This window comes from Exophiala aquamarina (assembly GCF_000709125.1).
Source record: "Exophiala aquamarina CBS 119918 chromosome Unknown aczIA-supercont1.15, whole genome shotgun sequence".
In the NCBI taxonomy this organism is placed as follows: Eukaryota; Fungi; Ascomycota; class Eurotiomycetes; order Chaetothyriales; family Herpotrichiellaceae; genus Exophiala; species Exophiala aquamarina.
The window spans coordinates 672,318-697,368 of NW_013550573.1; the positions used below are offsets into that span (position 1 = coordinate 672,318).

The 25,051-nt window shown below is 49.3% G+C and overlaps 11 protein-coding genes across 11 annotated transcripts; 4 read left to right on the top strand and 7 right to left on the bottom strand.

Moving 5' to 3' along the window:
* Window positions 1-394: 394 nt before the first annotated feature.
* A1O9_11023 (uncharacterized protein) lies at window positions 395-2,019 on the bottom strand (the record flags this gene model as incomplete). Its single annotated transcript, XM_013400251.1, has 2 exons — window positions 395-742; window positions 805-2,019. The coding sequence occupies 2 exons, from the start codon at window positions 2,017-2,019 to the stop codon at window positions 395-397; spliced, it is 1,563 nt and encodes a 520-aa protein (XP_013255705.1).
* Window positions 2,020-2,825: 806 nt separating this feature from the next.
* A1O9_11024 (uncharacterized protein) lies at window positions 2,826-4,517 on the bottom strand (the record flags this gene model as incomplete). Its single annotated transcript, XM_013400252.1, has 1 exon — window positions 2,826-4,517. The coding sequence occupies one exon, from the start codon at window positions 4,515-4,517 to the stop codon at window positions 2,826-2,828; it is 1,692 nt and encodes a 563-aa protein (XP_013255706.1).
* Window positions 4,518-4,883: 366 nt separating this feature from the next.
* On the bottom strand, window positions 4,884-6,003 carry A1O9_11025 (uncharacterized protein; the record flags this gene model as incomplete). The annotated part of the gene is made up of 2 exons (XM_013400253.1): window positions 4,884-5,891; window positions 5,938-6,003. The coding sequence occupies 2 exons, from the start codon at window positions 6,001-6,003 to the stop codon at window positions 4,884-4,886; spliced, it is 1,074 nt and encodes a 357-aa protein (XP_013255707.1).
* A 796-nt stretch (window positions 6,004-6,799) lies between these two features.
* A1O9_11026 (solute carrier family 25, member 46) lies at window positions 6,800-7,781 on the top strand (the record flags this gene model as incomplete). The annotated part of the gene is made up of 2 exons (XM_013400254.1): window positions 6,800-7,492; window positions 7,542-7,781. 2 exons carry the CDS (start codon window positions 6,800-6,802, stop codon window positions 7,779-7,781), a joined length of 933 nt encoding a protein of 310 aa, XP_013255708.1.
* A 1,667-nt stretch (window positions 7,782-9,448) lies between these two features.
* Window positions 9,449-10,925, top strand: A1O9_11027 (ribonucleoside-diphosphate reductase small chain; the record flags this gene model as incomplete). Its single annotated transcript, XM_013400255.1, has 4 exons — window positions 9,449-9,478; window positions 9,545-9,806; window positions 9,872-10,097; window positions 10,193-10,925. 4 exons carry the CDS (start codon window positions 9,449-9,451, stop codon window positions 10,923-10,925), a joined length of 1,251 nt encoding a protein of 416 aa, XP_013255709.1.
* Window positions 10,926-11,932: 1,007 nt separating this feature from the next.
* On the bottom strand, window positions 11,933-12,454 carry A1O9_11028 (uncharacterized protein; the record flags this gene model as incomplete). The annotated part of the gene is made up of 1 exon (XM_013400256.1): window positions 11,933-12,454. The coding sequence occupies one exon, from the start codon at window positions 12,452-12,454 to the stop codon at window positions 11,933-11,935; it is 522 nt and encodes a 173-aa protein (XP_013255710.1).
* A 1,161-nt stretch (window positions 12,455-13,615) lies between these two features.
* On the bottom strand, window positions 13,616-15,679 carry A1O9_11029 (NADH dehydrogenase; the record flags this gene model as incomplete). The annotated part of the gene is made up of 1 exon (XM_013400257.1): window positions 13,616-15,679. One exon carries the CDS (start codon window positions 15,677-15,679, stop codon window positions 13,616-13,618), a length of 2,064 nt encoding a protein of 687 aa, XP_013255711.1.
* Window positions 15,680-16,503: 824 nt separating this feature from the next.
* On the bottom strand, window positions 16,504-21,867 carry A1O9_11030 (uncharacterized protein; the record flags this gene model as incomplete). Its single annotated transcript, XM_013400258.1, has 2 exons — window positions 16,504-21,689; window positions 21,738-21,867. The coding sequence occupies 2 exons, from the start codon at window positions 21,865-21,867 to the stop codon at window positions 16,504-16,506; spliced, it is 5,316 nt and encodes a 1,771-aa protein (XP_013255712.1).
* A 419-nt stretch (window positions 21,868-22,286) lies between these two features.
* A1O9_11031 (DNA-directed RNA polymerase I subunit RPA12) lies at window positions 22,287-22,658 on the top strand (the record flags this gene model as incomplete). Its single annotated transcript, XM_013400259.1, has 1 exon — window positions 22,287-22,658. One exon carries the CDS (start codon window positions 22,287-22,289, stop codon window positions 22,656-22,658), a length of 372 nt encoding a protein of 123 aa, XP_013255713.1.
* A 59-nt stretch (window positions 22,659-22,717) lies between these two features.
* On the bottom strand, window positions 22,718-23,686 carry A1O9_11032 (deoxyhypusine hydroxylase; the record flags this gene model as incomplete). The annotated part of the gene is made up of 1 exon (XM_013400260.1): window positions 22,718-23,686. The coding sequence occupies one exon, from the start codon at window positions 23,684-23,686 to the stop codon at window positions 22,718-22,720; it is 969 nt and encodes a 322-aa protein (XP_013255714.1).
* A 484-nt stretch (window positions 23,687-24,170) lies between these two features.
* Window positions 24,171-24,602, top strand: A1O9_11033 (mitosis protein dim1; the record flags this gene model as incomplete). The annotated part of the gene is made up of 1 exon (XM_013400261.1): window positions 24,171-24,602. One exon carries the CDS (start codon window positions 24,171-24,173, stop codon window positions 24,600-24,602), a length of 432 nt encoding a protein of 143 aa, XP_013255715.1.
* Window positions 24,603-25,051: the final 449 nt, after the last annotated feature.

The window sequence follows — 25,051 nt, forward strand, 5'->3', positions numbered from 1 at the left end:
CGAGACACACGAACGGTTGGCCCAAGACCCGGAATACAGCAGTTGATTTCATTGCCCGTGTCCCCGTCGAAGCATGGCTCTATCCATCTTCGCCGAAGCGGTGGGACAAAATAGGTATATACCATAGTAAAACTACAGCGCGCTCCTTACCAGCGCAACAGAGTCATGAGGAAATGACCTTGTCTTGAGTACCATTCGCATAATGATAAGAACTCGCCGGTATTCCTTGGGGCCTTAGGAGATTTCACACCAGGCCATATTGCTGATTAGCGTCCACAACAAAGGTAATGACACAGAAATTACAACTTCTAGTTCTCTCCGTTCCCAACCAACGGACAAATGCAAGCGGAGCAATTGGAGTGAACAGTCCCCCATATTCAATTGACATGAATCTCTAGGTGAAGTTCCTCGTGTCCTTGCGATTTAATTTCCTCGTTTCATCGTCCGTGTCGTCTTCTTCTTCGCCTTCACTCCACTCCATTCCATCGTCGCCTACCGCAAAGATAGTCTCACCATCAAGCGATTCCCTTGGCCGCGGTGGTGGCGCCCTACTGCTGTTTTGTTGGGCAGGCGCCGGAGAGGATTTCCTTGGTGGTGCGATGTTGACCGCGTTACTCAAAGAGGTGGAAGCGTCTCCCGATGGAGGAACAGCGCGTTCCTCATCTTTGCGCGCCTGCTCTTCGTCGTCCGACAGAGAATCGGCAATACTACGGATCTCAAAGCCGTCATCGTCTTGCGCCAACTGTGGATGTTTGTTAGCGGGAGGTTCAAAAGCGGTGTTTTTCAGAGAACGTCGCATCTTACCTCATCACTCATTGCGAACCGCCTATTATTGGCTGTCGGACGCCACAGATACGCAACAAATGCGATATCGAAAAGATACACCAGGTTGAGCCAGCCATCAAGAACAAACCACCGTGTTTGCCAGTGCTCTGGAATGAAATTCGCCTCACTGCTTCCAGCAAAGGCGAAGCTGTTGACGAAGAAGAAGGCAAAAATGACCAGAATCGAGCCTAAGATACACCATGATAGTTTTTTGTACATGAGCGCCTTGGTCTTTTGTCTTCGGTCTACCAAGTCTTTGATAGTTAGATTCAATGAGGACAATGTCCAGACATAGAACGCTGTCAATGTGCCTGCAAGTGGCAGAATCACGAAGAGGATGAGTGGTCCAACAGATTCTGGAGTGACTGCCATCGAGGCAACTGCGTAGATGACACCGAAGACAAAGTGTGCAATAGCGAGTATGCGGATATAGATCATCGTCCTGCCCAATGAAGGCTTTACCACACCATAGCCCATGCAGACGATCAGAAGAAGGAAGAAAGACAGGGAGTTTCTTCCAGCGTTGAGGATGGAGACAATGACCATGAAAGCCTTGTTCAGTGCGTTGTTGCCGTGTCGATTCTGGTAGTCATAGAAACCCCAAGTCATCAGCTGCTCAATGATCAAGAAGACCAGCGTCGCTGTGATATAATTCTGTACTGGAAGGATGTCAGAACGGTTCTGTACGTAGAGAAATGCCCAGAAAGCACCGAGGACAGCATAGACGATGGTGAGTCCACCATAGAATGGTAGTTTTGCTATCTGCGCCGCCGGAAGCTCTCCGTAAGCATTCCTGAACTCAACAACCGCTCCATAGTCGCTACTTGAAAAGGCGTATGTCGAGACACAATAATACCCAGTGCGGCGGATAGGGTAGTTGAGTGCTTTGGGGTCCTTGAGGTGGATGGCCTCATTTATGATCGGGCTCTTGGACAACTCGGTCGCATTCGGTTGTAGTATATAGGAGCCTACTTCTTCGGTGGTACACATGCCAGCATTGACAGTGTCGGTGTTGCATATAGTCTCGAGATATGAGTCTTCTCCGGGCGGGCGCCTCCCTATCAATCCTTCATCCTGCCACTCAAATATAATAACACTTGCGACAGGATCGCTGTCGCCTTCGGTGTGGTCTGGAAAGAACTTGACGAGGATAAATGGATCTACCGAGCCGCCCCAGGATTTCTTGCTGTACATTCCTGAACAGCGTTGCCGGTTGGCGTCGTCTTGTTTCTGTCTTGGTTAGCCAACTGCGACCTGCGAAAGAGCGAACACTGACCAATTTGACTTCGTTGCCTGCGACTAATATGGCCAGACAGGCCAGGAGGCCTAGTGACGGTATTGATCGTCGCATAGTAGTTGCAGCAGCCTAACTGTCCAAGGAGGATGTATTTGATGCCGAGAGGATGTATGCAGGCGGAAGTTGATGGGTAAGTGAGCCTAGGTAGTTCATCTGCAGCACATTTCTGCGGCCAAACGCAGCTGCTTGAATATTTGATAAGGAGGACTTTGCGGTAGATCTGGCGGTTTTGGGAACGTTATTGCTGGTTGCTTGCAGTTATGTCAGGATAAGGACAATATGGATTGAGTGCAAGGTTGCCTTTGGAGATCAGACCAGGCTCCGCGATTTCCGTCGAAAGTGCAACGTTTCGACCCGCGCCTCCAAAAGTTCCAAGCCTTCTAACAGTCACCCAGATGCATGGACGCTTCTGCCACGTACCACTTTCCCCCCTTTGTTTTTGACACGCTCAGCTTCTTAGATAAGCCAGGACTCAGGAGTACAAGTAACTGCCATAGTGCAAGATGGGGAAGACTTATCCACCTTATATGGCTCTGCAGTCATGGTTGGTCTGATCTACAAGGCATATGTGCTGGTTTAAAGTCCAACTCTTCAACGGTCACCTGTGGTTCAAGCATCCCAGCCGGCTGGAATAGACTAAATGTATCATGCCAGGAAGGTTCTATATCTACCTAACTGTCGACTAAATACAGATCACGGTTGATTATAGCGTCTGTAAAGTTGATCTACCAGGCGATTTGTTCTTCGCCTTACCGATCAGGCTTCTCGCTGTCTCGCAGATGTGTATCTGTGGGCCATAAAACTTTGCGTGGTCCTTGTCATTGAATTTCGCATCATACTCAAGACGGTCAAGGACCTCACCAATCACCTTCAGAAGCCCGCTTGCCACGACACGGTTACTTGTGAACGTCAAAATCTGCTTCTTCCACCCATACAGAAAAACAGAGCAATTAATGGGACTGAGGCGCATCAAACTCATCGCTTGCGCTGCAACTATATAGGGGAATGGTTTCCTTTCTTCTCTGTCTGGCGTCAAGGGGTTCAGCACATCCTTTGGTTCGAAGTCAATCACTTTGATCGGAAGCTGGAGATCAGGCGGAACAGCATGGATCGACCGCTTAGCAAGAAGTTGTCTTAGATCCCGTGCACTTCTTTTGGCACAGTGACCCTCTCCAAGAATGATATCCGCCCGTTCACGCTCGGATTGGGTCCCCATGCATTGCACAATCTCTCGCATCCTCTGGGCTGCCTGCGAGGTGCATTGCAGTGTCTGATCAGCCAACAATGGATAGATATCGTTCCAAAGCATTGACCTTGACTCCTCAGCCTCCATCTGGCGCAGTATAGCCGAATGATATACCCCACTCAGGGCATGCGGATTCGATGGTATATGTTCTCTTCTCAGATGGGAGACATCCGATATGACGGCCAGGAGAATTGTGCAATCCAAGTTGATCTTGCCTGTGAGATGAACATGGCCATACCCCGGTAAAAGCTGATCTAGAATAGCAATTTGGACAGGAGTGCAACCGTCCGGGAAAAGACAGGAAGAGGGCAGAGTTGGAGAGCACTGCACAGTTGCACCTGTGGCACGAAGATCTGCCACAACCGCATCAATGTCTCCAATCTGGCCTTCTCTAATATTTGGCAACACAAATCGCACATGAGGGTGTTGAAACTGTGCCCTCGCACAATTCGACGCAGCTCGCAATTCGTGAGCCATACGAACCAGCTCTAGTTGAGCAGGAGACTGACCGGTGCCGCCTATTTGGCTGGGGCTTTCATTAGAGTCATCCTCACATGGATCGGCGGTGTACGACTCCCATCCTGCTTTCGCAATCTCGAAAAGAAGTCTTTTCTCTGCGATGGTCGAGATTTTGATCCACTCCAATCCATTGTTGGCTACGATGTCGACCAGAACACCTTTCTGATGCTGTCTTTTCGATTTGTCAGGCTGTGGCGTTCCACTCGAGCCGCCCTGGTCTGTACTTGAGCCAAAATCCTTGCCTTTTTTCTCCCAATGGAATCTTTTACTTAGTGCCGTCACTCGACTGCAGCTTTTTGCGATGTTCCACACTGATTCGTAGAAGGGAAGATTGGAGCTCTTTAAGACGTGCAAATGAGGTGAATCTGTACCTGCGCATGAATGCGCCATGGCATCAGACTGCTCCTCATCTGGAAAAAGCGGAGCTAGGTTTTGGAGACATTTCACCTCTGATTCGATTCCTCGCTTGAACACCCTGATCTCGACTTCCTTTTCCTTTTTGTGAGACTTAACATGTGCTTCGAATGCGTTCAGTTCTTGCAGAAGTGCGTTGGCCCTCTGCCGGAGATTCTGATAAAGTGCAGCCGAGTAGTATGTGCCAGATATTGTTTGTGGGTCGGAGACCGACATGGTGCGAGTGGCAAGTCTTGAATATGTCCGGACAGATTGTGGGCTGTTGGTATGCAAGCGCAACTGCCATCATACTATTGCGAGAGGCTGTCCACATAGAGCAATGCTGGCGCCAAAATAACTAGACTCGGGCTAGATATCGCAAATACATCCTTGCGCGTGCCGGTGCTTGGTGTTGTCAACGATGTAATGCGCAATGGTGGCACAGCAAACCTGGAGTTGTGAGAGTCCGATGGGAGGTGCGGAGAACGGGCTACTCCGATTGGCGGATTGAAACTCTCGCCAAGCGAAGATATTCCCAGAACATGCCGTCAAGATGAGAAGGGTGTTGATGGGTTCAGAAGCATCCTCTGCTATTCAAGTAGTTCACAGATCGGGGTTTTTGATCTGCTCGCTCGGCAGCCACATACAGACTCTGGTATCCGCAGTCGCCAACATATTGTGACGGGGATTGCATTGTACAACAGCACTCTTGATGCCCCGACTGGCCAGCCTCGCCGTTGGTTCTTGTTGTTCACCGGTTGCCACTTGGGTATCCCAGACAAAAAGATCAGGCTGATCACCAGTCCCACCAATAACAAATCTTCCATCTTGGCTAAAGCAGGCATCTCCTTGTCCTAGAGGCTTTCCTGAAGAAGATACCGGTGCCGCTCGCCCCGTCCCACTTGTTTTGCCCACAAGGAAAGATTTGAGAGTGCCATTAAAGGCGTCAAGGATGAAATGGCCGTGGTAGTCAGTACCAACGAGCATGCTTTTCCCATCATTTGAAAACTCCAACTTTGTCCACGCCCTGCCTTTTGTTGTTGGCGTGTACCTGTCCTCCGCTCCAGCAAGGTCAAAGGTTGCGAAAGGTGCCTTATCGTAGTTTCGAACGTCGTACATAAGAACGGACGAAGTGGATTGGGAGGCGATGGCCATGACGTTGGCAGATGGATCGTAGGCAGCAAGATAGGGTGTAACAAGCTTCAATTTCCCTTGTGGGCTCCTCGAGCTCAAGTCCCAGAGGCAGACCATATCGTCGTTGCCACACGAGAGAAATTGATCGCTTCCAGGAGACAGTGATATACATGTAACTTGTGCGGTATGGGCAGAGAAGTATCGGACAAAACTTTCGTTATGCAACTCCAGCAATCGCAACGAATCGTCTTGTTTTGTGCTTGCGAACAAGACGTTTCGTGGGTGATGGGTGAAGCGTGCTAGATGAATACCATACTTCTTGCTGGGGATTGTTTTGGTCCTCTTTCCTTCTTTGATGTCGTACACATGCATTGTCTCGTCATTAGAGGCTGCTACTAGGAATTCGCCCATGTCGTCGAAGTCGAGGGAGGTCACTCGGCTTTCCACGCCATCCGAGCGTGCCGATCCAGGGAATTGCTTGTCTGGTCAGCGCGTGCAGCCTACAGAATTGAAGCATGCTTACTCTAGCAGGGCGATAGTGCTTGATTACATCTTGGACTTTTTGTTGCACTGGCGCAGGAGACGCCATTGTTGCCTTGGGGTGGAAAATGGTCGGGCTGGAGAGGTGTCGATGGGAATTTACAACTCTGAAGGAAAAGGAGATATCCGGAGGAACACCGTAGAAACAGAAGGACTGAGAGAAATTCGTACCAGTGCGGCGCCCGTCCCAGACAAAAGGTGTGTTTCTTGGAATGGTATCAAAATAATAACTGCGGTTCAGTATTAGGGACGCAAACGCAGACGCAAGTTACCCCAAATGGTTCCACGCGATCTCCGATACCCCAAATGCTTAGACTGCATCGAACTTTAGGCAGTGACTCTAAAGCAATAAAGGCGCACTCCCCAAATTCTTGGTGGTAGGCAAGCCTAGGGCCCGCTGAGGGAGCACCTCGGCCGCTAACGACATGCACAACTACAGGTGCTACTCAGCCGGGAGCAGTCCCAAACCGGACCCGCGTTACAGGCAACTTCAGGCTCCCCAAATGAGTTGCGGAATCCCCTTAGCCTATGGCGTTCATCATTATTGCGGTCTCTGAGATTCGTGCCTTAAGCGAGACCTGGCCCCGGATTGTCAATGAGTCGGCTACTCACGGATTTTCATTATTGATCGTCTAGTCAAACCCGTTGTCCGAGCTCACTTCTAAATTATTTAACCTGAGTTGCGTGCCGAACTCTTCAGACACAGGCTGACGCGCCACCACCGAAAGGCCTTCTGCGATAATTGTAATCGTCAAGAGTATGGTGCGCCCGATTTTCTCACATCCACAATAAGTACAGTTGCGGGAGACAAGAATAGAAGGACTCGAGTGCAAGGGGGGAAAATCATGTCTACAACCACAGGTGCTTTCATCGCTGGAGGCATCGCTGCGTGCGGCGCAGTAACAGCGACCCATCCTTTCGAGACAGTCAAGATCAGATTACAATTACAAGGAGAACTACAGTCAAAGGATGTCGCCGTCAAGAAATACAAAGGTGTCTTCCACGGCGTCGGTGTTATCCTGAAAAATGAAGGAGTTCGTGGAATATATCGAGGAATTGGCTGCGCCTATGTCTACCAAATTCTCCTGAACGGCTGTCGCTTGGGCTTTTACGAGCCTCTGAGGGCAGCTTGTACAAAAGTCGTCTTCAAGGATTCCAACGTTCAGTCTCTTGGAGTCAATATTTTCTCCGGCGCAGCCTCTGGCATCCTCGGTGCCATGGCCGGCTCTCCCTTTTTTCTCATCAAGACTCGATTACAATCATATTCTCCTTTCCTCCCCGTCGGGACGCAGCACAAGTATCGCAACGCCTTTGACGGCTGGTCACAGGTGTACAAGAGCGAGGGTATGAAAGGACTATACCGAGGAATGGGCGCTTCGATGGTCAGAACTGGCGCAGGAAGCTCTGTGCAGTTACCGACATATTTCTTCGCGAAGAGGAGATTAATCCGCCACGCTGGAATGGAAGAAGGTCTCCCGCTGCACCTCCTAAGCTCTACGGCGAGTGGATTTGTTGTCTGTTGTGTCATGCATCCTCCGGTTAGTTCTTTTCACTGAGACAGAGGCGATTAGAACTAACTACCTCTAGGACACTGTTATGGCCCGTTTATATAACCAGCACGGCAATCTCTACAACGGCATCATCGACTGCTTGTGGAAGACTATCTCTACTGAAGGCTTCTTCTCCGTTTACAAAGGATTTACTGCTCACCTTGCCCGCATTCTACCCCATACCATCCTGACCTTAACATTAGCAGAGCAAACGAACAAGTTCGTTCGAGGTATTGAGACCAGATTACTACCCAAATCCATCTCGGAGAAGATCTGAAAGTGGTCTTGGGCATAATCTCCGGTTTGCATTCATTAGGTGTTCTGTTCATCAAGGAAAGGAAAATAACATATGTTGAAAGTCATACAGCATTATCGCCTAATATCTCGCTTGTGGCTGGAGGGCCATTCCTGCAGCGTTGATAAACAAAATGTAGATCAAAATGTGCGTTCAATCGGTTGGTGCGTACATATTAATTGAGCCATGCATATGTATCAAGTATTTCGTATAATCAGCCACAAAATAAGGACGAGTATATCAATTTGCTTGGTACAGTATACACCGTCAAGCGTCTGCAACACCTACGAGTAGTTTTTCCAGTTCCGACTTCGGCCTTCAATTCGGACGGCCGCGTATGAGTCACGATATGCAATTACTTACGTCAGCGAGGCTACGATAAAGCCGACCAGTTCACCATAAAACACGTGGGACAGTAGAGGTCACATGCTTGTAAACATCAACATATCTGTCGATATGTTGAATAGATGGAACAGTTCTTTGAGCATACTGGCTAATTATTTGGGTTACAAGTTGAACTGCGTTGCACAAGCTAATCTTCTATGTCTGCCAACCTAGGAGGTGGAAAGTGGAAAGTGCTAGGAATCAGCACGAACCTGAATATGAGGGGAGAGAGCAGACCAAAAGGAAAATAACTGAGACAAAGTGTTGCTCTTTCGCTTTCTTTGGAGGTTATCTGCTTTCTTCCGTGGCTCCTGTGGGTTGTTATTATCGCTGGTCTAGACTGAACAACCCGGTCTCCCGTGGGAGCCAATGGACAACATCCCAGGCTCAGCCAGAGAGATGTTGGGTGAGCAAAAATTCGCAGGAGCGAGAATCTAGAACTACAAATCGAGAATTACGGGACTTAATTGATGGGTTCTCATATACGGAGTGCTCGGTATCTCAAATTCAACACCATTCAGAGCAAGGAATGCAGAGATAATATTCCTTCCATTGAGCAGAACATGCTAGGAAACTTCACACTTGGATAGCAGCGTGTCTAGGGTCCTTACCCACACAGACTTGTGTTTCGTGACCACCAAGCACGACTATGCTTGATCGTTACTAGCGCTGAGCATGATCATCGACCAAGTTCCGGGTGAAGGATGGTGAACGTGGTGCGAGGTGCCGTGCCCAAAGCATGCAAGAGAAGGAAGTGGCTGGTAGACGTGTCGAGCGCGTTTTCCAGCAACGTCATCAAAGACAGATGATCTGATAAAATTAGATTAGATCAAAATTATCAGATGCACCCGTGGCAAGTGGTGTCGGGAACTTCAGGCAACAGTCCCAATCGGGTCGAAGCAGAGATTTCCAGCTCACAGACTGAATACTGGATTGATCAGAATATCGTAGTGATATCCACCAACGCCATAGAGTCTTGAGCTTGAGGATAAGTGAAGGAGCATTTGTTGTGGTCTGGTGGGGCTGTCCCAGAAAGTGGCAGCGAGACATTTGGCCGGGCACCCAGGGTGAATGACCAACGCGACACGTCTAGCGCGTAAACGTGTTTGTCGTGTCTTCTACTTTAAAGTGCCTTTGTCCGCGACTTTTCCCATTGACTTCTTCTCACTTAACCACAACTCCGTCAACAACATATCCCTCTTGCCTACTCTTGATTCACTACACCTTCTCTTTGTTCTTAATCAGCTTGAAATCACTCGTGAACAATGACTACTCAAGTCACGCCGTCCAAACAGGTATGTTCGCCACATCGTCATAGATTTCCAATGCTTGCAGCACCTATTGACTGCTCCAACCCACAGGCAGCTGCAAGCCTGGAGACCCTCAAGATGAAGGACAGCCCTGTCAAGAAGCTCGACTTCAACGCCGACAATAAGGAAAACATGCTCGAGGCCGTTGACTCTGTTGCTCCATCAGATCTTACCACCACAAAACCTACTGCAGAAATCAAGGCCACTCCAGCACCTACACCAGTTGTAAAGACAATCAAGGAGCTAGAAGCTGATGAACCCCTCCTGAGAGAGAATCCGCATCGATTTGTTCTCTTCCCTTTGCAGTATCATGGTTCGTACTCACTCCGATCTCACCGCCCGTTGGTCAGAGGTCCATCACATGCTAACACTACGCAGAGATTTGGAACATGTACAAGCGAGCAGAGGCTTCATTCTGGACAGCCGAGGAAGTTGATCTGTCCAAGGATCTTCATGATTGGCACAACCGCTTGAACGATGATGAGCGGTACTTCATCTCTCACGTTCTGGCCTTCTTCGCCGCCTCCGATGGCATTGTCAATGAAAATCTTCTTGAACGCTTCAGCACTGAGGTTCAAGTCCCAGAGGCTCGGTGCTTCTATGGGTATGTCAAAACTCCTTTCCCGTCCCAAAGTCAATATCTTCTCCACCTTACCAGGAGCTTATGTGTGTTGTATACATTGTCTAACTCTTGGACAGATTTCAATGTGCCATGGAGAACATCCATTCAGAAATGTACAGCTTGCTCATCGATACTTACATCAACGACCCCAAGCAAAAGACTTATCTTTTCGATGCTATTGACACAATTCCGTGCATCCGCAAGAAAGCCGACTGGGCCATGAAGTGGATCTCAGACAAGCAGTCCTCGTTTGCACAGCGTCTTGTCGCCTTCGCCGCTGTTGAGGGTATCTTCTTCTCAGGCTCCTTCGCCTCGATCTTCTGGCTGAAGAGCAAGGGACTGATGCCCGGACTGACCTTCTCCAACGAACTCATCTCACGCGACGAGGGCATGCACACAGACTTTGCTTGCCTCCTGCTACAGCATCTCAACCACAAACCAGACCCGAAGCTCATTGAGCGAATTATCACAGAAGCAGTCGAGATCGAGAAGGAATTCCTGACAGATGCCCTTCCCGTAGCACTGCTCGGAATGAACTCAAAGCTCATGCAGCAATACATTGAGTTCGTCGCTGACCGCCTCCTACTCGCCATGGGCAACAAGCGATTTTACAATTCCCAGAACCCATTCAGCTTTATGGAGAACATCTCACTCGCAGGCAAGACCAACTTCTTCGAGAAGCGTGTTGGAGACTACCAGAAGGCGGGTGTCATGTCCGGTACGAAGAAGCAAGAAGAGAAGTCCACGTCGCCCGGCGAGGAAAAGACCGAAAGCGACAGCAACGGTATCAACTTTGATGAAGATTTCTAGACCTTGGTATTGTACAGTGTCTCACGATTATCATTTGAACGGCGTCTATGAGGTGCACTGGGCTGGGAAATGTCTTGTCTAATGGGGACAACAGCATATGGGATTGTTTTCTCTCCCTTTTCTTTTATTATTATTATACCCTTCATACCATCACCAGGCTTAGCATGAAAGGTTTCAAATGGTGTTTTTAAGGGACGGGCTTTGTGCTTGTGAAGGGATCTTTCCTCATCAACGGTCTGCTCTGAGGAACGGCTTTGGTCTCGACTGCAATGAATGTCTCAGCTCACAACTCGTTTCTTTTGGGTTGTCTCATGGAAAAGGTCTCTCTGCACGGGACGAGTGCAGTGGGTTGTACGAGTCAATAAACTAAAACGCACACAAGTATTTCCAAAAATTAGGGGAATGTATGATGACTGAATTGGGTTCCTTGCCTGTGGGTGTGTAATCTTACCGGAGGGGACCGAAGCCCTTGGGACTGTATCGGAGTCGACAACGAGCTCCTTCCATGTTTGAAGTTGAGCATTACACACATCAAATCAAATCATCGTTGAATCATTCACGGTTTCCACGGTTCTTTTTGGTCTATTTCTTGAAGGTCTCCTGTCTACCACCTCGTTCTCGCAGCGCAGTGTAGCATTGAATCTGATATGTACAATTGATAATGCGACACACTTCGACGCTTCCATACTATTGGGGGAAACTGACCGATCCTGACCGTTTCACCCTCGATTCCTAGGAACGGCTGGCCTGCACCCCCAAAAGTATTTTGCTGTTTCTACACGTAGGTAGGTCTGGCGGATCATATTCCGACTCGAGCCGCCGGGGGGGGAACTTCGGTATTCGACTCTTTCGCTTCTGTGTCGGTGCTTCAACACATCCATTCATCCATCCATCGATACTCTTCTCATTTGGTTGGTTGAGACCCATACTGTAAAGAATAATACTCTCGCAAGCGTTGTCCATCGTGGGACGCTCGTTTGCGCTTCCTGCTCCCGATACGCATTACCTCATTTCTTGCCTTTTTTCTTCTTCCCCTTCCCACCACCACCAACCGTTTGCGTGGCGGCAGGAGGTGCGACTACCGCCTTCGCTTCTGGCTCTGACGCTACCACCCCACTGTCAATATCCATATTGTCGGGGTCATTTACACCGGTCGGTCTGCTTAAAGTCGCCGGTGTTGCTGTCACTGGCAATTCTATTATCTCCCCCTTGGCAAGCCGTCCCAACCCGGTCAATAGTCTGCCCACTTCCGCCGCCTTGTCTGTTTTGTACTTCAGGCATATTCCTGAGTCCGGGTGGTATGTTTTCAGAGTGAGGAGTGCAGAACGGTCGCGCTTGGGCTGTGTGGGCGCGCCAACTGCTGTTGAGTCTGAGGGTGTAGCGGCGGCAGCATCGTTTTTCCCCTTGGTGGCCGGTGCGCCGGCTTTCTTCGGTAATGAGTATTTGGTTGTGATTCGTGTGGAGGGGTAGGCTTGGATGAGCTGGGAGCTTCGGTGGAGATAGGTATTGAGATCCGTGAAGTAAGGCATTTCGACCACGATCAACGTTGGTTTTGTCGAAGGCTCCTCGGTTCCCCCCTTGGAGGAAGCGCGAGACTGGGTTTGCTCAACAACCGCGAGGCCGTTCGATCTGTTGACGTTCTGGAGTAGTACCGGCAATAGCGAGAGTCGCAGGTAAACTCATATGGTGGCTCTTCATACAATGAGGCCCAGAATGAGCAGTACGGCAACGCATGCAGGCCTTTCCACGGTGTTTGTCAAAGACTCAGTGGGGACGACCTGTGCGGAGTGGAATATCTTATTCCAACCACTGCGGGCAGATATGACATGACGACGCTTGGCATCTGTAGCATCCCGTCACCTGACAATCGACAATTAAACGGTAATGCTTCCCGGCAAGTTCCACGAAGTGAAAGAGTGCGAGCATAGTTAACAAATTCCAACCTATTTGTCGGGGCGTAGGACAGCCCTGCAGCGCAATTCGGCAGAGGGTTGTTACTATCTAGAAATCCAACTAGACCACCGGAAGGAACAGGATATTGAACTGATATTGAAATAATGAATATGTACAGTATGTTTTGATGACGTTGCTGCTACGATTGCTCAGACCCTTGGGGCTGGAAGAAACCTACACATCACCAGACGTGGAGTACCCAGAGCGCATTCTCCCAAGCACCTAGCAATCCAACTACGGCAAAAGCTAACCTCAACCTTGAGCGACCATATCTGGTATTAGCACACGATCTTGGTTTGACACTCCCTGTCGGGATAGCGCAAGAGGGAGCTTGGGGATTTCAGCAAACAACGTATCCATAGAATGGAACGGGACTTAGTTCATGAGAGAATGAACCGGAAGAACCCTCAATCAAACAGAAGTAGTCTTTCGGCAAGCCTTGAAGATTGCATGGGGTCGTCCTATGTCCTATGTCGCCCTGCCTCGGTATACTGTCGAGTCGCTACACGTCCTCGAGGTGCGCCGCTTCACGGTCTGTGGGTCAAATATTGTGTGGTCCTGGTGATTGGCTGAGCCGACGAGCTGGATGATGACAGATTGGAGGAAGGGCTTAGTTGGGATCAATGTGATACCGCTGTCGATGCGAGAGCGGAGCGAGCCTCGCACTAGAAGCTCATCAAATCTAAAAGGATGAGTTAGTAGAGGGTTATTATGGACAAAACATGGGGGCAAACAAATCAAGGAGGCATACCTCGTCCAAACAAGGCTCTCTTACTCCAATCCATGGCCAGCAGGATACGCGTTCGGATGCTGACGCTCTGAGCGAAGTAAATACTTCTCCACAGATACACAGCCATCAGCCCACCACTAAAGTTCAGTCCACCGAAATCAAAGACCGCTGCATTACCGATATAGGCAAGGCTGCCCATATGATGATACTCAAATGCTTTGTAGACTGCTTCGTCCAAGTCTCCGAAATCTACTTCATTCGCTCTAAATCCAGGGATGGCCGCTGCGATTTTATTGAATTTGCGGCCCAGGTATTGACCTTGTTGATTGGCTCGTTGGGCGGTTGCGGGAAGGGAGGTGAGTTTGTTGTCAATCTGTACGAGAAGCTCGTGGAGTTCGCCGAAGTCAAGAGTACCAGACTGGTCCTTGTCGTACTCTTGGAACAATTTGTCAAGACGCTTCAGATGGCCTGCAGCTTGCGGGAAGCGTTTTCGGACTTTCTGTGCCACAGAACGCCAATCTTGAAATGTGATGTGAAGCTTATCAGGATCCTTTCCTTGCTCGAACGCCATGCCGCGAAGGAAGGTCGTTAAATGGTCAGCAATATTGTTCTGTACGGTTGAGCAATCTCCAATTGCGTACACATCCCCGAGAGGAGTGCCCAGCAGCCTGAGGTGGGTGTCAGTCTCCAGAGCATGCCGATTGTTCTGGAAATCTCCCAGTTTGTTCGCAAGTTTTCTACTCAGCTCGGTTTGAGCGACACCAGTCGACCAGAGACAGAAACCCATGGGGAGTTCCTTGGCAACAGGCTTACCATCTTCCATTTGTGTGAATATGATTTTATCAGGCTGGACCTCCTTCACTCGGGCGTTGGTCAGGACCTCGACCTGGTCATGTTCGAAACGTTTCTCAGCGTATATGGACAAGGCCTCGTCGTAAGTATTCAATATGTGGCCGCGAGACTGGATGACATGGACCGAAACTTCATTTCGTAGCAGGCGTGGGAAGGAGTTTAAGAGATCTTCGTTGAGCATATCGTAAAGCTCGGCAGCGAATTCAACTCCTGTTGGTCCACCGCCGCTGATGACGAAGGACAACAACCTTCTTCTTTCCTCGTCTGTGGTTGTTGGTAAACATGCAAGCTCAAGATTGCGCAGGACTTTGTTCTTAATAAGGCGAGCGTCTTCTATAGTTTTCAGAAAATTGCAGTTCTCTAAACCTTTCACACCGTGGGGATTTGTGGTAGATCCTACTCCAACAACGAGCTTGTCATAAGGGAGATAGAAGGATTGTTTCTCTCCTTTGGCGTCAATTTGAGCTACTTCGACAAGTTTATGGGAGAAATCGACGTCAACGGCTTCGGCTCTGAGGAAATGGCCCCTCAATCGGTTGACGATCTTGCGCACGGGTTCCACCAGAGAGCGCAGCTCCAAGGTGCCAACGGTGGCGGATGGGAGCATAGGGGTGAAGAGAAAGTAGTTATCGGGAGAAACGACGGTGACATGGTAATCTCCCGGGTTGAGTTCTTTAAGCATGGCAACACTGCCCCAACCGGTGCCCAAGATGACGAGCTTGGGTTTGTGTTTTTGTTCGAGCATTGTTTGACAATCCTCATCGTCAACCAGGACCTGAGCTATTGGCAAGTTCTTTGGGCCCCCTCTTTCGGGGAACAGAGCAGCTTCTGCGACGGGGATATCGCGTTTGTGGGATTCTTCTTTGTATGTTGATGCATCGTAAACGAAGAAAGCGACCACTAAAGCGCCACTAAAGACGATGAAGATACCCGTCCATGCGAAAACACGATAGATAAAGCGTGCTAAAGGTCCATGGTGGTTGGGTAGCTCCTTGGTAGATATGAGACGGACGGCTCCAGGAGTGAAAGATCGCGGCAACTGGCGTTGAAGCCGGAGCTGGAGGGTAGACGAGGGCCGGTTCAGAGAAGACGAATGGGCTAGCCTGACGACGTGGGATGGGGTTCGCAAGGGTCGAAGAGAGCGGCATTGGGAACGCAGAAAGGGGTGCTGAGGAGCGCGGCGCAGGCCATTGCGGACGAGTCGAGGGAAGGCCTCCATGATAGAGGATAGGATGCTGGCGATCTACCTCATGATTTGAAAGAAGATATTCTCTATACGCAAAAGGACAGGAAAGAACTAGTCAAGAACACAGAAAAAGAAAAGCAGGTGGATGGTTCTGGCGGAATGTTAGGATGTGATTAGGAGCAGAGATAGGATTTTGGTAAGGAGGACCTCGTATGACGGAATAGAGAGGAAGGCTAGCGAGCAGTTCTCCACAGCACTTTGAACCAAGCTACCGAGTACTGTACAAGTTTATCCGTACAACCAACCCAGGGATGCCAGGATGGATACCAGATCCATTGGATGCACTCGCCACACTGACCATTGGGCTCGGGAGGCGGCTTTGAGCAGCGGAATCCCACGTCATGACCGCGTCCACCATGACCGCCAATCGCCAAAAATCTACTCGTCCCACATCCGCCGAAGCCGTGAGTGACTACGAGTATGTAGCCGTGAGGTAAGTACCTCAACTGTAAGGATACGGGCGCAGAGGGACCTTTGTTTGAGCAGTTTTTGAAGTGAATTGCGATAATTGAAGTATCTTTTCTCATTTCTCATCCTCATTCCCATCCTCTAAACAGAAACTATGTGGGGTATCAATGTATGCAGAGCCTGTGCCTGCGCCTCCTGCGTGTCTGTATCTGCATCTGTATCGCTGGTATGGCATTTGCTGCACATGCCGATGCATCTGTTTCTGCCAGATCATTGCTCAAAGTAAAACAAATGCGAGGTTCCCTCAACATCTCTCATCTCATCGTCATTCCTGATCGATGCTGCCCAATCGTAGTCAAATAGGTACACGACTTCAGCTTCCATGCCTCTCAGCCGGCAAAATCTGCATCGGGGTCTTCCATCGAAGAAATGCTCGAAGACCGTCGTCCGTTCTTAGGTGGCTTTCCACGAGGTCTCTTAGGTGTGCCTCCAATCGACCCTGTACTCTTTCGTTTCTTCCCACGGGGCGCACTCAATGATGCGTCAAACCCATTTTCTACTACATACGCTTCGCTCTCATCTTCTGCAATCTTGACCTCGTCGTCAATCGCTACCAACATGACAAACTCCTTGCATCTCGCCATCATTGTCTCGGTGCTCTCCAACGATGCCAAGACTGCGTTGCTATTGGTCCAAAATCGATCTCCTGTAATGCCGTGCACTTTCACCGGCTCTTTTGTCGCTTCCTTGGTGTGTTTGTTTTGTTGCATCGCCACCTTGACATCCCGCGAAATACCGTATTGTCGTTTCAAGAAATTTCTTGCCTCAGAGACCAGTGTGATTGCGCATGCTGCTACACAAAGTTGCCTGAGTAGCGCAGGGTCGACCTGTGGTTCTGGCTTGTGTTCACTGGGCTGAATCACAGCATCGAGCTCTCCATTGACTTCGGTCGGTTTTGCCTCTGGTGGAACAAGAGCTTCAATAACTTGAGCCAACTCCCCTCCATTCTTGCCAAAAGCCAGCTCCAGTTGCAGCACGGTGTGCAACAACTCATCCATCTTCTTGTACTCGAAGAATGCCATGTTTTGGGTTACAAAAAGCACAAATAGTAGGTGCGAAGGAACTTCCATGTTCTCGACATTCAACTTCGAATACTCGGTATTGAGTTTCGAGACCAGACTGCTAAGAAACTTTTTGACATATTTCGATCCACTGGTGCTGATGATAGTAAATGCTGCTGAAAGTTTTGCTTTAAATCCTGGGACCGTGGCACCCTGTGGATCTTGGAACACCTCATTCTGGTATCGAAATGCTTCATATACGGCATGAATGTACTCTCTTTCACAGACAGATTCATGTTGTTGATGTAGATATTCATGAGCGATCCTGGCCACACTGGCAACTCGTGATTCTGGACTCGTCTCCAGCGCGACAAACGCTGCTGTACTTTGCTTTGGATGCGTCATGCCTTGATGATCGACGCTCGCAAGGGTTTGAGCCGCAAGGAATGCCTTCTCTCCTTTCTCCGACATTGCAATGCGTAGAAGGTGGTCAACCAGCGGGTTGGTGATGGTTGAGATTGCACTATCATCTTCGCGGGCTTTGCTCGTTCCACCAATATTCTTGAGAGCTTGCACCTCGCTCTGCCCCTCGCCCTTGTCGGTCTCCGCCTTAGCACCAGCACGGGTTGCGTAAAGTTCTTGAAAAGTACCCAATACCACAAGCTGCATTTTCATTATGTCGTTCTCTGAAACAGACTTGAGCAAAGCGCCGTCGAGAATTTGGAAAAAAGTTTCCCGAATATGTTTTTTAATGAATTGTCCTGGCCACGCTTGACATATCGAGCCCAGACTCTCCAAGGCTTTGGATCTCACTTCAATCGGGACATCTTTGAAGGTATACGGCACGACGGAATCTGCGATGAATCCCGCGACAGATCCGCTTTTGAAACTGGGGAACTTCTGTCGGAATTCGCTAGGGTGCTGTTCAAAGTCGATATATTTAGTGATGGTCCCGATCAATCGCAACATCTTGGCGCGTGTGGCGTTTTCTCTAATGGTCACCTCTTTTGGATTCTCCTTTAGCAGCTTCTCCCGAACTTGGGCTGGAAGTTGAGGTCGAAGAACATGCTGGAGGATTGAAATCGCGAAGGCTACAAGTTTAGCTGTGTTGTGCAATACTCCATCAATGCTTCTCAAGCAGGACATGACTTCTTCCAGGTCCTCACGTCGAACCACCTTGGGACCGGCCTTCATGAGATCAAGCTGAACATCTAGCAACAACTGGCTCTGTGTACTTGACAGGTGGGGTAGAACGCAACGAAAGATCGTCACGACAGACCTAAACTTCAAAAGATCGTCAGACTGTGATAAGTCCTTCAAATAGCTTTTCAAGCTTGCTAAGTCTCCAGGAACGATCGTTTGAGGGCGGGCTTCTGCAAAGGCCACAAGGGTCGTCAAGTCCGCTGGTCCCGCCTCCGAGGCGTTTGCCATATCTAGGAGATTTTTGACGATCCGAGCATAAAGATGTCGTACCTGATCGGCATGTTTGGAATTCTTCAATTTCCAGACCAGAAAGTTCTTTAGCATAGGACCCAAGCCTATAGTGTCTTGATTCACACATGAGACGATATGTGCCTTCAGGTCATCAATAGCGACTTCCGCATGAGCTGATTCGCTTGAGGACGCCAAAAGGGCCAACTTAGGAACGATCCAGATATCGGTCAATGTCTTGCTTGCCAATTCAGCGACCGATGCCTCAAGATCTGAGGTTCGTCGTAGGAATTCCGTGGCAATAGTTGTTCTTACGTTGATCCTAGACTCTTTCAGATAGATATCTTTAAGGTGTCCGATAGCACGTTTCTGTACACCAACATTGCCGTCTCCAGCGCACGCCAGCAGCCGTTTGAAAGCCTTTTGTTCAAGCGCTGGCCTGGGTACGATGAACTTGGCAATCAGAGACAATGCTGAATCCCGAACCAAAGACGAATCATCTGATGCGCATTTGAAGACATCATCCGCAATTGTAGGGTCCCAATCTAGCAGACTTGAGTCGGTTTCCAAAATCGTGACAACACTCTTCAAGCTACGACTCCGAACCTGAGCTTGATCGCTGGAAAGTGATGAGGCAAGAGTTTTCGCAATCTCCGGGAACCGTCGACAAAACCGCATATTAAGAATGCAAAGCATGTAGGCTAATTGGGCTTCCTGACTCGTCACGGCTCGGTCATCCTTGTAGGCAGCCCCCGGTTCGTCAGGTTCGGAAAGCTGTTGAAGAAGTGAGTCAACGGTAGTGTCGAGCGTCAATACTTGTTTTCCTTCATCTCCTTGTTTAGTGCACCCTTTAAGAGTTCGAGCGACCATTGCAGCATACTGGACAAGGAAGTATGCTCTTGCAGATCGTGTTCTCAGACTTTCACCTCCCTTCGAACTCAAGTAAGAGCGAATAATTGAATATGGGCCGTTGTTCAGGATAAGCTCATCGTTTTGAAGAAGAAAATGGGCTCGGTCCTTCACAAGATCCGATAGGTCCCGAGCAATCAGAGAAGGGCCTGACTCTCCTGTGTGGATAATTGATGCTAGAGAACTTCTAGCGGATGCCCTCGTCACAGAAATAGCGGATCCCATCACTCCCAACGATTCCAATGCCATGTTCTTCGTGGAGGCAGCCCTATCATTCTTGGCAAGACTGATCATACGGACGGCGAGAACCGTAAGAAGTAATTCTGATGCCGGCCAATCTGTAGATGGAAGCACTATCGTCAGATCTTCAACGAAAAGATCAAGGATGTTCCTGTAGGGTGAATCCCCTGTTTTAGTCACTTTCGAAGCTTTATCAACCATCCAGCCAACGATGTGTTGGGCGCTTCTGAACGCATCATCGAAGAGTGACTCGGCAAGACTGCCGAGTTTCGACAATGGATCATCGTGATTGTTGGTCATGAGATCTTCGTCGGCTTCCGAATCACTTGCTGAATCATTGTCAGAGCTATCAGAACCATCAGTCCGCTTACTCTGATAGCGGCTCTTCTTCAGACTTTGCTTCTTGCTGATTGACATTGCTGGGGTTTGTACCAGCTGCATAAAAAGAGCAGAGACAAGCTGGATGCTTTTGCCGTTGCCAAGCTTATATTGCCTAGCGCTTCTGCTGTTGGATGGCAATTTGTCTAGCGAGGTCAAAATCTCGTCTAGGATGGCGTTTCTCTCTGATGGAAATGCTGCGTAGAGCTTGGCCAAGGCTGCCATGGCCTGTTTTCGAACGCGCTCATAAGTTTGGGATCCTATTGCGGATGTTTTGTCGTTGTAAGCATTTTGGACGAAAATGAGCTTGGAAGCCATGAAATCGGTTGAGTTAACGATGGACCCAGCACCTTTGATTTGAATGCAGACTCTTGCGACGAGGTCCAATAGCTTTCGTCCAGAATCGAGAAGCCTCTTTACTGCATCACTGTTTCGATATGCTAATTGGAATAAATGGCTATCCTGTCCTTCTACTCGGGACTCAACAATAGGAATAAGGCAATTCTCAAAGACGTTGACCAATATGTTCGGTAGCCATTGCAGGACTTCGAGGTTAACGAGTTCTTCTTTTTGAGGATTACCCAGTGCAATATAGATGAAGGTGCAAGCAGAAGCAGCGCCACTTTCTGCCTTGTGAAGTCGATTTAGCCAAACTTTGATGTCCTCCTCTGTTTGATCAGGTTGAGTTCGCAAATTGACAGTCTGTGCTGCTTCAATTGCAGGCTCGCAGAGCACTTGAAGGCGTCTTAGATACTCAGGTGAGGCGTCGATCAATCGGGCCGAGGTGACCAGATGACTTAGCGTGGCTTGCAACTTCTCGTGGCTTGCTACTGAAAGACGTGGTTCTGAATCATCATCCTCATCAAGGAAATCGAACACAGTCCTGTCGTGATTGGTGGCTGTGGTAGATGTGTCAGGCGCAAGCCGATCTTGTGCTTCAAATATCTCCAAAAGCTGGTTCTCAAAAGACGTCAAAAGGAAATCATCTTTCTCCTTCTTTGAGCTGACTGTCAGAGCAACGTTCCCGTTCATGTTGGACTCGTTCAGTTTGCGCCGCTTGGGAGATTTGGGCAAGGCCGCATACTCCTCCCTACGGAATGCCGGCGGCATTTGAGGAATCTCGACGGCCAAATTGGGATTGAGAGGAGTGCTCGAAAAAACTTTATCAAGATTTGACTTTGGTGTTGGTCTCTTCTGATAAGACTTCACTGATGGATAGGCATCGTCGATCTTGATGGGGGTGAAGGATGGGTAGGCATAGTCAATTTTGGTCTTTTGAAGGACCATCTTTTGCATAGGATTGAGATCGAGTTTCGCTTTTGATTCACCTCTAACTGGGGATCGCTTGAATTTGCTGTTTCTGATTAGATACGGCCTGTATGACTGGGAACGGCTCTGGTCATACATCTCGGAGAGTCTGCTTGGATCCAATAACACTGCTAGCCTCTCCCTGACTTTCGGATTGCAGAACTCAGTTCGATAGACGGACTGGCGTTCAGCATGGCTTGTAAGGCGAAAATTGTACGAGTGACTAAGTTGTGGAATAGGTATACGGTCTGAAAGGGTGGTTAGCCATGGTGACAGTGAAGACGGGGAGAACCCACCATGAGCAGGCAGAACCGAGGTAGTCAAGGGTGTGAATTGCAGAGCCTCGTCCACAGTAAGTTGCCTGGTGACGGGCCGGTTCTGATGCCTCTGTGGGACGAACACCTGAATAGTATCCGACTCAGCCATGTTGTTGGATGGGTTCTGGAGTTACTTTGAGGTGCCTGGTCCGAGGAGTTGTAGGGTTAGATTGCTGAATAGGCGGCTGAATATGGTTGACAATGAAAGAGCAAGGGAGGGAAGACATGCTTCTACATCCACATGCCTTTGCTGACTGTATGCGACTGATCACATAAACTCTTCACATGCATGCAGCGCGACAGTGAATTGGCCGTGTTTGCGGACAAACGCAGGCAGCGGAAGGCTGCGATCGCAAGCCTTGCGAATCTATTCTTCTTGATTACGCTAGTCTCGAATTGGCAAGGCCGCTGCCATCCATGTGCCAAGCCTAGGAACTGCCGCTGACTCAGCACATTTTTTATGTCGGATTTTCTCAGATTGGGAACGGAAACGGCAACCAACAACGACGTGACAGAACAGATACCACCATGGTCGCCATAGGTAGTCTACTGTTCTGCGATGCTTGTGGCTCGCTCTTGCCACGAACCACAACCTCATCAGACAAGGAAGATTTAGTGAAGTGTGAGGATTGTTTCCAATATACCAAGGACACCTCAAGCAAGGTCATCACATCACAATCAAAGCCCAGTGCTTTCCCTTCGGCACTAAGATCAAAGCATTCTGAAGTTCAGAAAGTGGATGCTGAAAATCTACAGGTCGAAGCGGTCCTTGCGAAAGACTGTCCTGACTGTGGGCGCACCGAAATGTTTTACCACACCAAGCAGCTTCGCAGTGCAGACGAAGGGACTACTGTTTTCTGGAGGTGTGAATGTGGCTACAAGGAGACTCATAACAATTGAATCTCTGGAAATAATTACTACATACTCTTACGCGCGCTGTTCAAGGAGAAACTGGTCTGTTATGCAGCCACTGACTCAGGAATGGTGGCGTATTCCATCTCGCCATTCTTCTCGTACTCGGCCATATCCAGTGCCACAATGACACTCTCGCGGACCACCTGCTCTGGGTCATCAAGGAAGCGTCTCAGCATCTCCTCTACCCCTGGTTCTTCACCCAGACTGCCAAGAGCCTCTGCCGCTTCATGACGAACCATACTCTCCTCTTTCCCATTTTCAAGCACCGAGAACAAGGCAGGGATGGAGGCGGGATGTGATAGTTGACCAAATACAAAGGCGACTTCGTGCCTGAACAATGCTGAAGGATCCACAAAGCCCGAAGCAAGGGCTTCGACGGCAGGTACAGCAGTAGGCAAGTCTGGAGGAGAAGCGAGATCTCGAAGAGCAAACATCGCCCGATATCGCTGAAACAGCGGCAAAGAGTTGTCGAGCAGCGTCCCCCGGAGCTCAGGAATTGATGGGGTATCGTTAATAGGCATGGGAGGAGCAGGGTCGATGGAAGCAAAATCGGATGGTTTAAGGGTTTCGACGTTTTTGCAGTCGGAGTGAGCCCACTTGATTCGATCAATGGCAATGTCACATGTTTCCCTCACTACTACAGGCTCTTGCTCGTCATCTTTCATTTGCTTCATGATCAGTAAACTTCCCCGGTCCCCAAGTGCACCCAGCGCTTCGGCCGCTTCATGCCTGCACATGGCATCTTCTAACCTGTTCTCAAGGACAGCCCTCAGGAATGGAACTGCTTCCGCGTTTTTGGTTTGACCAAGACAGTATGCGAGCTCGTGTTTCAACAGAGCAGAGGGTGAAGTGAATGCTGCGGCGATGGCTTCTATTGCCGCGGAGGTGTCTGGCCCGGGAGACTGTGAGGCGAGGTGTTTGAGGGAAAAGAGGGCACGAAACCGGCGTGCGAGGGCGACATCCTCTGAAGTCAAGTCTTTGCGGAGACCGGGAATGACGGAACCTGTAGACATCTTATATCCTTCTCACAGGACTGACCTCGAACGGGTGTTGTGATTGATGTAAAGAACCATTGAATAAACCTAAGGATTGTCCGCTGGCCAATATTTTTTTGTGCCGCGGGGTAATATCCAGCAAAAGTTTTTGAGCGCGACGGGATAGCGGTATCGGTTTCGCAGCCCTGCAGGATGACCTTATCTTAGCGCAGGAGGCTGCCTTAACTAGGTCCTTAGGCATGTCGAACCTCAAGGCTTCTTAACTGGAGACTTCCAGGCACTGAACCAGTGGAACGCTGCCTGCTGCCAAGGAGGCACGTGCTGCGTCATAAACTGTCATTTGATTTCTGAACAATTCCCACCAAGACAGCACATCTTGACATCGTCCATCGATTTCCCTTCCTCACTGCCTTCACGTCCTGCTAGACAGAGCTCAACGCTTTCTCGACCGATCACCGTTACAGATCTTGGAACTTTATCGTTTCAATTTCTCACCATCATCATGGGCTCTGTTGTCATCCCTCACCTTGTCACTGGATGGCACGTTGATCAGGCTATACTTTCTGAAGACTCGCGCCTCGTTGTCATCCGTTTCGGTCGTGATCACGATCCTGACTGCATGCGTCAAGACGAAGTTCTCTACAAAATCGCCGACCGGGTCAAAAATTTCGCCGTCATCTATGTCTGCGATCTCGATCAGGTTCCAGACTTCAAGCAGATGTACGAGCTCTACGACCCCGTCACCCTCATGTTCTTCTTCCGCAACAAACACATGATGTGCGATTTTGGTACTGGTAACAACAACAAATTGAACTGGGTTTTGGAAGACAAACAGGAACTAATCGACATCATTGAAACTATCTACAAAGGCGCGAAGAAAGGACGCGGTCTTGTGGTCTCACCAAAGGACTACTCAACTCGCTATCGATACTGAAAGGTTGTTATTGAAGGAAGGATTATTATCAACCAACCCAATTGCAAGTCTGCGCCACCCCTGCGACTGAACTCGAATCTGCGATATGGTGGCCTTGGACGACTGGCTAGGGAAATGTTTTTAAGGCATAGCATCGCCATGGATGGGTAACTGAGGATGTTTGGTTGGTCTCACTCGACTACAAGCCGCTCGAATGATATCTTGCTGACCTCGAACTACACAAAAGCTTCCCACAAGGCTCTCTTTCCCCTTCAATGTGTCCACCCTTTCCCTCCTGTACTAGGTACGTCAGTCTTCCAATCCCAAGGACGCGGAGGAAGGTGAGCTCAAAGTGCTAGCCGCAGCGTCCATTCCTCACTTTACAGTAGATTCTTTCAGATCGTTCCATTTTGTCTCCCAGTTGTCTTTTCCTATGATCGAACGTCAATTACGCTGTGTTGTCCCCGTGA